This window comes from Macrobrachium rosenbergii, chromosome 58 (assembly GCF_040412425.1).
Source record: "Macrobrachium rosenbergii isolate ZJJX-2024 chromosome 58, ASM4041242v1, whole genome shotgun sequence".
NCBI lineage: Eukaryota > Metazoa > Arthropoda > Malacostraca > Decapoda > Palaemonidae > Macrobrachium > Macrobrachium rosenbergii.
This window is the reverse complement of record NC_089798.1, coordinates 22,512,204-22,529,406: the sequence shown is the minus strand read 5'-3', so window position 1 is coordinate 22,529,406 and position 17,203 is coordinate 22,512,204. Positions and strand designations below refer to the sequence as shown.

General features: G+C 41.6%; 1 protein-coding gene across 1 annotated transcript in view; it reads right to left on the bottom strand.

The window, feature by feature from the left end:
• rb (adaptor related protein complex 3 subunit ruby) overlaps positions 1–17,203 on the bottom strand; it is an 819,028-nt gene that overhangs the window by 508,518 nt on the left and 293,307 nt on the right. Inside the window, exon 7 of the mRNA XM_067101830.1 lies at positions 16,622–16,780. Within this exon, the coding sequence (XP_066957931.1) occupies positions 16,622–16,780 (159 nt within the window). The remainder of the gene's footprint in view (positions 1–16,621; positions 16,781–17,203) is intronic.

Here is a 17,203-nt window from a genome sequence, read left to right as displayed (position 1 = left end):
TATGATTTTTTATTTATATTTTATGCTATTCACATCTAAATTTTTAATGTATTTTCTCATTTTTACCTTGACAACCCAAAAGAGAAACGCATTCATGTGAGTAGGGTACGTATGAACCCACAAACTCATTCGCTAGCATCGAAAAACTTCCTACAGCTTATTCTGATTTGTGCTGTTACGCTTATGATTTTTTATTTATATTTTATGCTATTCTCATCTACATTTTTCCCGCATTTTCTCATTTTTCTTATAAACCAAAAGATAAATGCAATCATGTGAGTAGGGTATGTATGTATGTGCGCACACAAGTAGCACCAACAAACAACAGTGGCAGGTTGGTGTGACTGGGGAAATATGAAATTATGCTAGCCAAAATTAGCACTGAATTAGTGATGGTCAACCTGTATTTACAAAATGCATATAGTGTCTGACAACTCAGAGAGGGAGAGAGAGAGAGACAGAGAGAGAAGAAAAGCCGCCTCATTGTGTCACAGGCCATAAGCAAGACCATGCAGGCCTCAATGATGACCCCTCTCAGGAAAGTAGGAGTACAGTAAACACCCCGTATTCGCGTTCTCACAATTCACAGACTCATGTATTCATGGATTTCTCCATGGAACATATCTACCAATTATTCGCGGAAAATTCGCCCATTCGCAGTATTTTTCACTGAGAAATATTCACTAATTACTGTATTTTCATCTCATTTTCATGACTAAATGCACTTTTTGTGATAAAACTTAAAATACTCGGGTAATGCTCGAGTTACGATAATTCACCTGACGATAATTTGATTTTGCAATGGGGTAAGCAATTAATACCGATACGACAATATTATTTATAAGATATCTTTAAATTTTGCACGGGCGCTGGCAGCAGCATAACCAGGCGGCGAGAGAGACCAAATTACAATACACAAACTTCCCTCCATCTGTTTATCCCATCTTCTAGTTAAAAAATGTGAGAGAGATTGATAAAAGTATTGCCAGTAATGTTATACTCGTGTAAATGCGTACAGCCATAAACAACCGACCGAGAAACTGTTGTTTGGCTTATACCCGAATTGGACAACAACAGCCGTTTACCTGGTATTTCAACCAACATACGGTAATAAACAATTACCGTAGGTTATAGCACAAATGACGTTAAGTAGAATCGGACTAATATATTTTTACATTATACCCTTAGTCGGTATGGATAAAAGATCGTCAAGGAAATACGCTGCTAAATTTAGGCTGCAAGCTGTAGCTGAAGCTGAGAAAACAACGTTCAAGCCGCTAATGACCATACTATAAATTATCGTGCATCAGCAACATGAATGAAACTCGATCGTAATTAAAATTGGAAAAAAAGTATTTTAATCAAAGCTACTGGGCATGAAAGAACACATTACTGTTATTTTTGTGCCGATAGACGATAAATATGTCAAGCTCGTATTATGGTGAAATCAAGTGAAAATAGCAAACAGAATCTTGAATTTTTTACACAAAACAAACACCCCCAAATGGCCATCATCATTCGTCATCTATTAATGAAAATAACAGATAAATTAATTTCACAACAAGACATATTTTAGTTATATTTCCACTTAAAAACACTTCGTATAACGAAAAAAGGGATTTTGACAAAGGAAAAATCTATTTCTGGAGAGGGGACCGTGTCACCCGGTGAAAAAGTCCATTCAGCACTTATTTCTAGATAATTCCGTTGCTAGATACCAGAGAGAGCTAAATGAAACGCTGGAGTTACTACCCCCAGAGCGAGCTCCATTAGATGGAGTCGTGTATGGAAAAGGGTGAACTATATAAACGCGGAACCTTATCCTATAGAGATCCCAAAGTCAAAAGTCCCACCGAGAGGTGCAGTTACAAACCCATGCACCACTCACGGATTGTACACAAATCACCGCTAGCCGCATTCCATGAAAGCACCACCCCACTAGAATGATGTTTACTATGGGAGGGAGACAACATACGATAGGGGTGGGTCACCGGGTGACACGGTCCCCTCTCCAGAAATAGATTTTTCCTTTGTCAAAATCCCTTTTCTGGATCGGGTCCCGTGTCAGCCGGTGAAAAATTAACAGAGAAATAAATATCATTCTTATACTGTAAGAGATAACAAAATGTAAGGGGAACAGAAGACCAAAGGTCCACCGAACAATTTAATTGCTAGCAATAATAACAAGTAATGTACAATTGGAACTGGTGGGAGCTTAAAATTAACATGACAATGTAAAAATATACTTAAATTAATTATACAAAACTGTAAACATTATAACATAAATGTGTCACTTGGACAAAAATACAGATAACACGGTCAGGGGACAAGATCAAGGCATGCCTGACTGTAATGACCGTAAGGGGATAACTGAGGCAGTGGAGGAAGAATTGACTAGGAATCAGAAAGGGTTCTAGAGGGAGGGACAACGTTCCCTGCCGCGACTGTTGAGAATTTAAGGGCTTCTAAAGATTTCAAATAGTGACGTTTGAAAACTAAGGGTGACTTCCAACCAGTGTACTTGGTAAGATCCGTGAAATTCATGTAATGGAAGTAGTTAATGGAGGTGGCCACAGCCCTAATATCATGAACTCTTGGGACTGAGTCAGGATTAGCCTGTTTGATGAAGTATAGGATCTGTTGTCTAATAGCAGGCATAGAGATATTAACCCCCCCTTCTCTGATAAAGAGAGGCCCAGATGAGATGTGAGAGGACCTGTCTAAATAAGCCCTCAATGTATGAACTGGACATAGGGACAGGTCTTGAGGAAGGGGGAGAATTTTCCAAGGCGACCACCTATTTTATGGGATCTTCATTTTTGGCTAGGAATTTAGGGTGAGGAATCAGCAAAACCTCCCCTGATGGAAGGAAGTCAACATGGTTGGTTTCCCTAGAGAGTGCAGACAGCTCTGAAATTCTAGCACCCGAAGCTAGGCTGACTAAGAACAACGTTTTTCTCAACAAGGAAAGGTAGGAAACAAGACTGATTGTCGATACCTAAAGCTAATTTCAACACGTCATTCAAAAACCAGGAAACCGTATGTGGACGGATTACTAGTCTCAGCCGTGCACAGGCCTTAGGGATGGAAGGAAAGTAAGGATCTGTGAGGTCAATTTTGAAACCGCACAAAAATACTTTCCGTAAAGCCGACTTGACTGTAGTAACAGTACTGGAGGCTAAACCCTTCTCAAACAGTGACCTAAAAAAGGAGATTGCCAAATTTGTGGTCATTACTGTAGCGTCAGATTCCTTCAAAAAGAGTGCTAGCTTCTTAACTGCTGAGTCGTACTGCCGTAGAGTAGAGACCCGCTTATCTGATTCCAAGAACATGGTATTAATAGGATCAACATTAGCATCCCTCTGAGCCGCAAATTTCATAAAGTCCACAAAGCCAAGGCATTTTGAATTCTTGAGGAAGCTGACACAGTCTGAGTTTGTACTACCTGTGTCAGTTTTGGACTGGGGATTTGGATGTGGCGAAGTTTCAGTTCCAGCAGAAGTGGAAACCAGTTGCTCTTTGGCCAGTAGGGAGCCACTAGAGCTACTTGACCCTTGAATGTCCTGAGTTTGTGAAGGACCTTTAACAACAAGTTTACTGGAGGGAACAGATAAATCTTCTTCCACCTGTTCCAATCCAATGACATTGCGTCCGTGGAGAGAGCTTGAGGGTCCAGGTTGGGAGCCACATAATGAGGGAGTTTGTTGTTGAGCTTGGTTGCAAACAAATCTACCTCCAGGCCCGGAACTTGGTCGCAGATCCAATTGAAGGAGTCCCTGTCTAGGGACCACTCCGACTCGAGGGGAGTCGTTCTCGACAGAGAATCCGCCACGACATTCCGGACCCCTGCAAGATGAGTGGCAAACAGATGCCACTTGTTCTTGCACGCCAGGGAGAAAAGTGCAATCATTACCTGGTTGATCCGGCTGGATTTTGAACCCCCCGTTTATGCAGTGGACTACTGTGGCGCTGTCCAGAACCAGCCTTATATGAATCTTCTTGGGAGGAAGGAGCTTCTTTAAGGTAAGGAAGACCGCCATGGCCTCCAGAACGTTTATATGGAACTGGCGGAACATGGTGGACCAAGTCCCCTGCACTTCTTGGTGTTGAGAATATCCTCCCCACCCGCTTAGGGAGGCGTCTGTGTGGATAACCAACGCCGGAGGAGGAAACTGAAGGGGAACTGACTTGGACAGGCTCTTGACAGTTGACCAAGGCCGGAGTCTCTTCTTCAAGATGGGAGGAATCAGAGACACCTTGTCTCTGAGCCTGATATTTGCTCGACTTCGCCATACTCTGTTTATATCTTTCAGTTTTGTCTTCAGCAACAGATCTGTCACTGAAGCGAACTGAAGGGAGCCCAAGACTCTTTCTTGGGCCCGTCGAGAGGCTCGTTTGGACTTGAGAAACTGCCTGGTTGCTCTGGCTATCTCTTTCCTCTTGGTTGGTGGAAGAGAGAGCCTGTGAGAATTCAGGTCCCACTGGATTCCTAGCCATTGAAAACAACTGCTCGGAACCAGGTGGGACTTCTCCCTGTTTACATGGAAGCCCAGAGATTCCAGAAAGCTGACCACAACGGTTGTAACCCTCCGGCATTCCTCGACGCTGGATGCCCAGATGATCCAGTCGTCTAGATACGCGGCCAGCGCTATCCCTTGAGACCGGAGTTGTTGCACGACCGTGTCTGTCAACTTGGTGAAAATCCTTGGGGCTACATTGAGGCCGAAAGGCATCACCTTGAAAGAGTATGCCTGCCTTCCGAGCCTGAACCCCAGAAAGGGGGAGAACCTTCTTGCAACCGGGACGTGATAATAGGCGTCGGAAAGATCTATAGAGGTGGTTACGGCTCCACGGGGCAGTAGGGTCCGAACTTGGGAGACTGTAAGCATCCGAAACTTGTCACAACGAATGTAGGAATTCAGACGGGACAAGTCCAGAATTACTCTCCGCTTGTCGGAACCCTTCTTGGGAACACTGAAGAGCCTGCCTTGGAACTTCAGTGTCCTCACTTTTCTGATGGCCTGTTTCTGTAATAGATCCTTCACAAAGTCCTCGAGATCCTTGGTCGGTGTCTGGTAAAACCTGACTGGTGGAGGGGGACCGTCGATCCAACTCCACCCTAGGCCCTTGGAAACTATACTCTGAGCCCAGGGACAGAAGGTCCACCGGGCCCGAAAATGGTACAGCCTCCCGCCCACTGGAGATATGTCATTGGTCCGGTGTTTGCTTCCTTCCTCTGGAGCCTCGACTTCCTCTGTTCCTGGGAGAGGAGCGGGGGGCTCCCCTTCCCCTAAAATAGCCTCGGGGCCTGTTGCCTCTGGTTGACTGCCCAGAGCGAAATTTCCCCTGGCTTTCATATGAAGCATTGAAAGCCGGGGAGGAGATGTAGGAGGGGGCAGCAAGAGACTGATGTGCCGGCTGAACCAGAACATACTGAGGCGGAGGCTGGGAGGAAGAGGTTGATGGTTGTTCATGTAAGGGAACTTGGACAGCCTGGACAAAAGACTGAGCCGGGAGGTGTTTGAATCTCTTAAATTTCTTGCCGGACTTTGGGGAAGGCCCGGCAAGATCTGACTGCTTCCGTTTATAGGGCAGACCCCAACAAGAACGGAGACTCTGATTGACCCTAGCCGCCTCAGATAAGACTGCGTCAACTTCTTCTTGGGGGAAAAGATTAGCTCCCCAGATAGAACTCTTCAGAAGCTTATTTGGTTCATGACGTACTGTGGCTGCCGAAAAGATATGCTTCCGGGAGGCCAGCCGAGCTGTTACAAAGTCAAACAGGTCTTGTTGAAAACTCGCCAAGAGAGATTTCGCCAAGACCTGGAACAAAGAATCTTCCCTGTATACCAAAGAAGTTGCTTCTGCCAAAGTCAGGGAGTTCAAGGACCTGGCGAGCCTATCCTTACTTTCAGCTTCCGCCTTCAGGAGCGACTCCGGGATCTTAGGGAGCTGCTCACTGAACAGGTCAGAAGTGCAGTCTGGGTCGAGACGAGACACCGTAAACGTATTTGGGGCTCCCTTCCAGAACTCGGTGCCTCCAGGAAAGACGAGAGATGTTGGGTCCGTCTCCCGGAGATGAGGAAGAGGTTTACCTTCTAAGCAAGCCTGACTAGTCAGAGAGGCCACTTTCGAAGTACAAGGAGGAAGGAGAATATCACCTAAAGTGAACATAGTGAACACTCCTTTGGCTGGTGTGAGCCTAGTGTTCTCCGCTTGCCACTCCGTAAGCGTCCTCATCAAAGACGTCTGGGCTTGGTCCCTAGGATAGATAACGGTTTCCTTAGGGACTTTATCAGACCTATTCCAAACCTCCTCCTTCAGCCTGGCAAAACCTGTGAAGGGAGATGTCAGGTCCGGAGGATGGAATTCTAGTTCCTCCAGTCTCCTTGTGCCCAAACCCTCTATGGTAAGAGTACCTTCGTGCTCGGGAGCATAAAGGGCAAGACGCCAAGGATTCCCCAGGTCGAAGGGAGGGAGAGTGGAGGGGTCAGGAACAGAATGGGATTTTGAGCGAGGTCCGCTATCGGCAAGTCCTTGGATTAATTCCTGCTGTGAGTCTACCTTTTCCGAAAGAGATTGTACCGAATCGGAAAGTCCAGAAAGCTTGTTGTCGACTCTCGCGTCGATCCTCTCAAGAAGAAGCTCGACGAAAGAGTCCGTATCGAAGGTAGGAGGAGGGGGAACCACCTTCCGTGACTGGGACCCTGCTTGCTTCCCGGAGGGGGAGGCCGTACTCATTGACGGCACGGGGCTTGCCGCCCGTGACGCCGCTGAGGGAACCTCAGATCGACCTGCTAGAGATTTTAAAGTCTTTTTCCTTACAGACTTTACCTTAGGGACGGTAGATCTAGAACCGTCCGTAAGGTATGGGGATTTAGTGAAACCTTTGAAGGAGGAAACTGTAGAAGAAGGAGAGCTAAACAGGGAAGAACCTGCCTCACTTACCCCCTTACCTGCTTGATGCTCCGGGACAATGTTCGAAGATTCAAGGCCGAGATCAAGATCCGCCGCGTCTTCGGAAACACCTCCGCTCAAGGCCGAACCGTCTGGAGAGGGCTGGGTCAACTCCCGAATCCTGGCAATCAACGGAGCAGCAACATCGTCGGCGACCGATGCTGTGATCCAGGCGCCGGGAAAAAGGACATTGCAGATGTCCTTTGAGAGTATGTAGGGGTTGCCAGCCCCTACGTTGCGTCCGAAGCCGCTGACCCAGACTTTAAGGGCCTGGAGTGAAGCATCGCGAGACTTGCGGTCAGCCTGCCAGAAGAATAACATTATTGCGGTTTACCGAAGGGGAGAAAATTGGTAATTCATATAAAATACAGTTTGGCTGAAAAAGGAAAGATGCATGACAAACCTACCGAATCATCGATAGATTGCTCGTAAAGAGCGTAGCAAACATCACATCCGTCAGGGTGCCAAACTATTAGATCCCCTACGTGGACCGCACACCCGGAGTGGGATCTACAAACTTTGTGGCCGCTGGCCTGATGCAGGGCTGCGGAGCACCCCTGTTCTTGGCAGCGCACCACCTGTAAAAGTATGAGATTATGAGTACACCGTGTAAGGTGCCGGAGTAGTGTGCCGAAGCAACACGCTAGTATAATAGAACCGTGAAACCTGCCGGAATGACCCGGAAGGAAACCGGACTAAAATAAAACCTCATACATAAATTACATAATAAAACATAACAAACACACCGGAACTAGCCGGAGTAACATGCCTTAAAAGTATGTGACGGATACAAAACATAATGGGAAGGTTAAAACTGTCCGGAGTAGGCGCATTCCCGGCAACGAGAGAATCAAATTCTGAGACTAGCGATAACGGTGGTATGTGACCGGTAAACACTATAACCGCCGGAGCGGGAAGCAAGGAATGCGCCCCGGATAACAGCATAGCGGACAGTAGTTAGCTAATAGAAGGGAAACGTCAAAGGCCCGGACACGAAGACAGTCAGGTGGAAAACACTAACTGGCCTCGAGTACATCCAAACCGGAGTGCCGTCTAATAAGAAGACACGCCGGAGGAAAAGAGGCCTGACGCAAGGAAGGGAGGGATGAACAGACCAGGAGGAAGAACCGTAAAGAAGCGACCAGAGAGTGGGATCGCACACTCCGGGCCCTCACGTCCACTCGCTGGCTGAGATAGCTACCCAGTGAGTGCGAGAGAAGCAGGAGAGGGGGAGGAACAACCTCCATGGTCAGAAGGAGGGGGCAAAGAAGGCCAAAAGATGGTGGACGGGAGAGGGGGAAGCACCCCCGGCCACCAACAGCCCCTAGAGGGGTGAAGCCTGGTAAGGTCAGAGACCGTACCATGGGCAGGCCAAACAATGCAGAGGAAGGGGACACAGGCTATAGGCTAAAAGGATAGAAATGCTCCCAAGCCTTGATAAGTTAACTAGATTGAAAACGAATCAAGGGGAGAGGGAGCATTTGGGTGGGGGGAGGGGTAAGGGTGTGTCGATATAACCAGAAGCTGGAAACTAACCTTAAGAAATGACAGAACTAGGGTAGGCTACGCGACATCCCTCGCTATTCCAGCTTAACCAAGAGGCTTATTAGCCTACGCGAAAAGCCGAAACAGGGAGAGGGAAAACGTAAGATGAAAAGACCCCAGCCAAAACTTAAGGAGAGCGCCATACTGGAAAAACGCACACAAAACACAATGATGGTCATGCGTACGAATACGTATGATCGACCACCCATCCCTTTTTCATAGAAAAAGGGGGGGGCTATAGCCTAACGCCCATGATAAACTAGGATGGGGGAAAACTAAAGCTAACAACCAACCCATGATAAATGGATAAATAACTAATAATAGACGTATAAGAGGAGGACCAGACCCAACCCGATGTGGACGTGAAGGGAAATGGCCGCCTTCCGACAAAAGAAATATCCATAATAATCAACATATATCAAATGCATCCGAACACAAGGGTAAAAATTAAACAATCTTAACAGTACCAATGAAAATAAAATTCCCAGAAGCTAAGAGAAGTGAAGGGCAAAAATAAGGCATGTTATGGAATTGATAAGAGGCGAATAGGCCCGAGGGGGTAGCCCGTAGCCTAAACGACAGCCCTCACTTCCCGAAGCAAAGGGACACAGAATAAAATAAATCAATCAAAATCACTTAATTAGGCATCACGAATAGGAAATACATCCTAAACATGAAGAGGAACAGTGAAAAAAGATTGAAAAACAAGGCGACCCAAGACCGCGAACCTTCCCAGGGAGGTCACGTGAGGCCGCGAGAGAAGATCGAGACAGGCGTTATAAATCCCCTTAATTATTAAACTAAAGGGAAATACGGAGCCTCAATCGCCTCAAACAACAACCAAACACTGGTACTCAACTTTGATGGAGAAAAACCTTGTGAGGATGCCATAACGATGCAAAAAAGCACAAAATAAAGAGCACAACAAAATCACGTGTGAACAAAGGTGCTTGCTGAAATGGAATGCGGCTAGCGGTGATTTGTGTACAATCCGCGAGTGGTGCATGGGTTTGTAACGGCACCTCTCGGTGGGACTTTTGACTTTGGGATCTCTATAGGATAAGGTTCCGTGTTTATATAGTTCACCCTTTTCCATACACGACTCCATCTAATGGAGCTCGCTCTGGGGGTAGTAACTCCAGCGTTTCATTTAGCTTTCTCTGGTATCTAGCAACGGAATTACCTAGAAATAAGTGCTGAATGGACTTTTTCACCAGCTGACACGGGACCCGATCCAGAAATAACCTTGCCCCATATAAATAAAGTATCTAGAGATTCATTTACACCAACTAGAAACAAGAAAAGCACTCTGAACTGAATTAAATGCGGTGAAATAAACACTGCATAAACGATTTCCAAACCAAAACATTGAGACACTATGATCGCAATTTATAATACAAAAGCAATATAAGAATGTGTACAATATTACTAGAAAAGTTAATCAAGGCATAAAATTTTAAAAGATCCATGGAAAAGATGCATACTCGTTATGTTGACGTTTGTGTAATACAATATGTGAATATAGAGTACAGTATAACATAGGCTATGCTACCGTTTATGTATACAATATACCATCTTGTTTGTTATCCAATTTCACTTTGCAGGAACCTCCAGAATTAGCTGATATTAATAATTACTATACAGTACTGTGTGGTATAGAGTACACTTTATAGTGTAGGCTAGGCTACCATACTGTATATGTATACATGGTACCGAATACCCTAATGTAGGCTAGGCTATGTTCGAGATGCAATTTGGTATTTCATATGTTTTTACCAACAAATTATGGGTTTTTTTGGAACCTAACCCCATCATAAGTAGGATAATACCTGCATAAACATTTTTAGTTTGTTTTGTGTTTGAACTATCAAAATAGGCAGTTCTAAGTGTTTTTAGAAGGGTTTTAGCTATTTGTGGGGGGTGTGTGGTATGCATCCCCCACGAATACAGGGGGTTTACTGTACTTCCTTGTGGTGGTAAGAGGAGGACATCAGCCCTACACCCCTGCCAGAATATGTGCACCTCCAGCCCAGCTGCTTGGTGACCACGTATGAATATTTCCTTGTGGTTCACATATGATCTGCATCACATTGAATACCATACTAGCCTGTATGCAAAACAGAAGGATACTAACACTACCTTTGCAACAACTAGGGATGAAATTTTCAATCTTACTGCCATTCTCTTGTACATTAGAGTTGTGTAATTCCCTTCTTTAGAAGATTATTGGGCAAAATATAAGAGTTCCCCAAGTGGCAAATGTCATGTCCTCTAAATATTTCAGGCTGCTGAAACGGCTTATCCATTTCAATGACCGTGAACAAGTTGCAGGTACATATGACAGGTTTTATAAGATCATACCACTGTTTAACACAAATTATAACCATGGCATTCTGACATGTGCTGCCCACAACAAAACAGACTGCTGATAAGGTGATATTTGGCTATAAAGGTAAAACAGCTGGTAATCTGAAACAATATATCACAACCAAGGCAAACTGCAGGAAGAAGGACATCATGAGGTCACCCATTGCCTGTTCAGTGTGTAAGGTCCACCTGTGCATGAAACAGAATAAGAATTGTTTCCCAAAGTTCCACAAGAGGTTAATGTGTGTCAGATGTTCCTTAGCCCCACAAGTACTAATTAAATTTAGAATTTATCATTTCCAGTACTTTGTCCTCTGTAGTAGTTGATAAGTCATTACTGTATTATTGTTGTTCTAGCTTATAATCACACTTATTTTGTATACTTTTATGATTCCTATACTTAAGTCAATGCCAAATTACAACATTTTATGTGTATTTTTTATGTTCAAGAAAACTGATTCCTATACTTTAAGTCAATGCCAAATTACAGCATTTTATGTGTATTTTTTTATGTTAAAAATAACTGATTCCTATACTTTAAGTCAATGCCAAATTACAGCATTTTGTGCATTTTTATATTTTCAAGAAAATTCATATTATAAATTTCACATTAAACATTACTTTGTTTCGTGTGTTTCATATACATTCCCGTTCTGTAAAATTCATGTCCACAAACAGCCCAAGTGACTGTTAATGGTCTTGACTGGATCCCAAGGTTGCCAGCAGGGCACAGAAAAAGTTCTTTTAAAAATCAGTATAACTCCTTTATAACTAACTTTCAAAAAGTTACAAGAATGAACAAGTCTTATATTCGGGCATAGTTTCACATATATGATTTTTTAAAATTATCTCCACAATTTCCGGGAGTTCCCAGTACAGTATATAAGGTTACCCTCCTCTCTGTTTCATGTTGACTACCTTAGGACATGAATGATTGATGACCCTCACTGTCACACATGCTGAGACAACCAACTATAAACATGGTGGTTGTGCTTCTCATTGCTACACATAAGATAACTAAAGACCACATTTGCTCTAAATTTTAAATTGGACTTGAAATCAATGGGCTCTTATTTTGATGTCTTTAGTATAATTTCCACCATATAATACAAGCCCTCCTGTTTACATGACAGCCTTGGAATATTGTACTAGGGTATTTGCAATCCCATGTGTTTTAAGTCAGCTCCTATGTTTCAGTCAGCTACACCTGGGGGTTTTCTTCAGCAATCTGTCCCTCCCACAAAAACTACGATTCAGGCCCAAGAACAATGAAGGCCAATGCACAGTACAGATGTCCAGGCAGCAGATGATCAACTTTTAAATAAGGAATGGCATGTTAGGATTCATAAAGACCCTTAATGTAAACTAATGTAAATGATTGGTTTGTACTGAAAAATCAATATTTTTTTAAAATCATGTTTTAACTTAACAGTATGACTTTACTACAAGCCTTTTAACCATGGTATTATCTGGTGTGCCAAGACAGGGCAGTATACACCAACCTGCTGTTTGCACCCAAAAAGCCATATTGATGAGAGTATTTCCTCTCTTTATTCCTGCTAAAAATTGGTGTGTGTCATGCAAGATGGAAAATTGAAAATGGGACAAAGGACATTACAGAATAGATGAAAAGTAAAAGGCACAAAGCAATACTGCTCTAGCTGAGGTGTGCTAGAAGACAATGTAAGCCATAACCCCCTATTAAGTATACATAGTCACCTTTGTAATTGAATTGAGAATACAGTAGACCCCTGGTACTTGCGGGGGTTAGGGACCACAACTGCCGGCGAATAGCTAAAATTTGCGAATAATTGAGACCTCCTCTAAAAACACCTATAACTGCCTATTTTGATAATTACACCAAATACAGTACAGAAGGTCCCCAGTTATCAGGGGGGTTTCTGTTCTGACAGTGTGATGATAACCGAAAATCGCCAATAACTGAAAACCGGTGATTTTTGGGGCTTATCAATGCCGACAATCACCAATTTTCGGTTATCGGCGCCTCTGTTAGGTATGTATCGGAGCCAATACCCAATTATCGAAGCCGATAAGAGGAAATCAGTGCATTTCGGCACCAAAAATTGCTGATTTTCGTCGCTAGACAAGCCCCGTAAAACCAGATCGCTGATAACCGAGCCCACTGAAAACTGGGGACTGCCTGTATACTTTAACCTTCAATGGATGGCCATCATCATATGAGTATCTATAACAGGTTTTGAGTGATGGACAGGATAACTAATATGAGTATTAACCCTTAAACGCCGAGCCTCTATTTACAAAAACGTCTCCCGTATGCCGGCGGCGTTCGGTGAGTTAGCGCCGAAGCGGAAAAAAAGTTTTTTCAAAATATCACAGCACGCTTAGTTTTTAAGATTAAAGAGTTCATTTTTGGCTCCTTTTTTTTGTCATTGCCTGAAGTTTAGTATGCAACCATCAGAAATGAAAAAGATATCATTATCATATATAAATATTGGAATATATGACAGCGAAAAAAAACTCATATAATTGTATACAAATCACGCAGTAAGCACAACGTGTTAAAAGCAAATGAGTTAATTTTTTTAGTTGTATTGTACACTAAATTGCTATGATTTTGGTATATAACAAATTGTAAAACGATCAAAGCAACACAGAGAAAATATTATCACAAAATGATGCATGAATTAAACGCCACTGGACGTAAAAATGTTTTTTTCAAAAATTCACCATAAATCGAAATATTGTGCTAGAGACTTCCCGTTTGTTGAAAAATGAAGCTAATTGATTGAATATTACTAGACTGTAAGTGTTTTAGCTTACAATTGCAGTTTTCGACCATTTCGGTCGAGTTAAAGTTGACCAAAAGTCGAATTTTTTCTATTTATTGTGATTTATATGAAAATATTTCAATACTGATGAAAGCTACAACCATGGGTTATTTTCTGTTGTATTGTACATGAAATTGCGCACATTTTCATATATAAAACTTTATGTAACGACTAATATAAAACGGTGCAAATATTACGACAACGAGACAAAAGAATTTCTGAGATGTTCGGCCGAGTTACCGCGCAGACGTAAGGAAAATGTTTTTTTCAAAAATTCACCATAAATTGAAATATTGTGCTAGAGACTTCCAATTTATTGCAAAATGAAGGTAAACGATTGAATATTACTAGATTGTAAGAGTTTTAGCTTACAATTGCGTTTTTTTACCACTTCGGTTGAGTTAAAGTTGACCGAAGGTTGAAATTTTGGCAGTTATCGTGATTTATGTGAAAATATTTCAAAACTGATAAAAGCTACAACCATGAGCTATCCTCTGCTGTATTCTACATGAAATTGCGCACATTTTCATATAAAAAAGTTTATGTAACGACTAATGTAAAACGATGCAAACATTACGACAACATGATGAAAGAATTTCTGAGATGTTCGGCCGAGTTATCAGCGGCGACGTAAGGAAAAAGTTTTATTTTTCAGAAATTCACCATAAATCGAAATATTGTGCTAGAGACTTCCAGTTTGTTGCAAAATGAAGGTCCATGATTGAATATTACTAGAATGTAAGAGTTTTAGCTTATAATTGCGTTTTTTTACCATTTCGGTCGAGTTAAAGTTGACCGAAGCTTGAAATTTTGGCAGTTATCGTGATTTATATGAAAATATTTCAAAACTGATAAAAGCTACAACCATGAGTTATTTTCTGTTGTATTCTACATGAAATTGCGCACATTTCCATATATAAAACTTTATGTAACGACTAATATAAAACAGTGCAAACATTACGACAACGTGAAGAAAGAATTTCTGGCGCGGGCGTAAGGAAAAAGTTTTTTTCAAAAATTCACCATAAATCGAAATATTGTGCTAGAGACTTCCAATTGGTTGCAAAATGAAGGTAAATGATTGAATATTACTAGAATGTAAGAGTTTTAGCTTACAATTGCGTTTTTTGACCATTTCGGTTGAGTGAAAGTTGACCGAAAGTTGAAATTTTGGCAGTTATCGTGATTTATATGAAAATATTTCAAAACTGATAAAAGCTACAACCATGAGTTATTTTTTGTTGTATTGTACATGAAATTGTGCACATTTTCATATATAAAACTTTATGTAACGGCTAATATAGAACAGTGCAAAAATTACGACAAAATGACGAAAGAATTTCTGAAATTTTCGGCTGAGTTACCGCGCGGGCGTAAGAAAAGTTTTTTCAAAAATTCACCATAAATCGAAATATTGTGCTAGAGACTTCCAATTTGTTGCAAAATGAAGGTACATGATTGAATATTACTAGAATGTAAGAGTTTTAGCTTACAATTGCGTTTTTCGACCATTTCGGTCGAGTCAAAGTTGACTGAAGGTCGAAATTTTTTGTAGTCGACGTACGGTATGTCCACTTGGCACCCAACAGACAATTTTAGTTGACGTATGATACATCCAGTAGGTGTTTAAGGGTTAATATAGCGTGCCATTCGGTTTGGATGAATTTAGCAGGAAAAATATTTGTATCACTTCAACGGCCCATCAGCATGGGAGAGACATCGATCAGTATGACCTGATATTTCAGAGGGGAATGTACTGCCTCTCCGCAGCTCCAGGACATCTTTTTATTTATTTGCACATAAATATGCCCAGGGACTGCTGTTGGTTTTAGTTCTTACCTTTATAACAGTATGTCAGCTATGATTGTAATTTTGCAAAAAAAGTTACTGCATATCCCCATCCCACTAAATCTCGTAAATATTTTACAATGAATATACTCAAAATTTTTTACTGATTTTACTTCTTATCTGTTATGATACTGTGTGAGCTGTAATTATAATTTTACAAGTAAAATAAAATATTAGAAAAACATGCATAACTTGGTAAAACTAGCATATTTTTACAAGTCTTGTAAAAGAGGCCCCACACAGGGTTGTAAATAGTCACTTTCAACTTCCTGTGGAAGGTACAGAAAAATTTTTAGAATTTTTTTCTTACACCATTTGCATATCTTTCTCTTTCCATTGATGTGTTTTTTCTTAAACTGGCCAGCCTTAAAGTTTGCCCAGTCTGGGGGTGTGCTTGATATATGTTTAGCCTGTTCCTTAAGGGTTAAACTATCATCCTAAAACACTTAATATTTCAAAGTCATCTTACAACACTACCCTTAAAAATATATGGCTTACAGCCATGAGCGAACACTCCTACAACTGCTACTCTTACCAAGGCAAAAACTAATCAAGTTATCCATATATCCAGGCATGCACATATTCTTTCATAGAGCATTCAAGCCTTACCATTTTCTTTTAACATAGATAGGGGTAACATTGGTACATCGTTTGGCAAACATTTAAAAAAAAAGTTTTATTGATATATTACTGTTTACATTAACATTATTTTAAAATTAGTAATTTTTTTATCATAAAAAATTATGCAAGTTTTTTATTTGTTAACAAAACTAGTGTCATTGTTCTAGCTTATGTGCCAACTGGAACAGTTCCAGTCTGCATTTGTAGACTTGTTACGATTAAATTTCAGGTATTACTTTTCCTTTGTACTGTATTCTTTGACAAAGCTGGAATACATGCCACCTGTATGAATTTATCTGAACCTGAGTACACAATGAATTTGGAGTTATGTTCCACAGAAAAATTTTCAATTAGGTGAAGCCGAGAATCCTGAACTGCAAATAGTCGGGGGTCGACTGTAATGCTCCCTCTACATATACTAGCCCTTGTTGCTAAAGTAACTTTTACAACAAAAAACACAAAGAAAAGATTACAGCAGCATTGCGGCTTTGCAGTAGTGGTTTCGTGTTCCTCAGCAGAAGTCTGTGATCAGGATCCATGGGTTTTGGTCTTCTGCTATTGTCAAGTTCAACTGCAGTCTCCTCATCATCTTCATCCTCATAAAATGGCTTCTCTTTTTCCTCAAGATGGTCCTGAAATGTAAAAAATATAAATCATATGAACAGGAGTCATATTAATGTCTACAAAACTGAGACAAAAACTAAAACTACACGCTAAATGCTAAATATTTACACAAGTCCCTTGATTACCTGCAGTTACCTTATCTGACACTTGACAATGTCCACAGGGCCCCATCACCACAATATATGAGGCGGTTAGTTGCAGAGGAAGTTAAGCGGCAAAATTAAAAAGTGGAGAAAATCACAGCTAAAGTTTGGCAATACAGTACTCATCCCCCGTGAATATGGGTGGCTTGCTGTATTACATATTTTCAAATGTGTGTCCTCTTGTGTTCAAGTACATATTGTATTATCATCATCTGAGTGTGACTGCCTTTCTTTACATCATTACGTAGGTATGTACAAACATCTGCTTGACTGATTCTCCATGGTGCT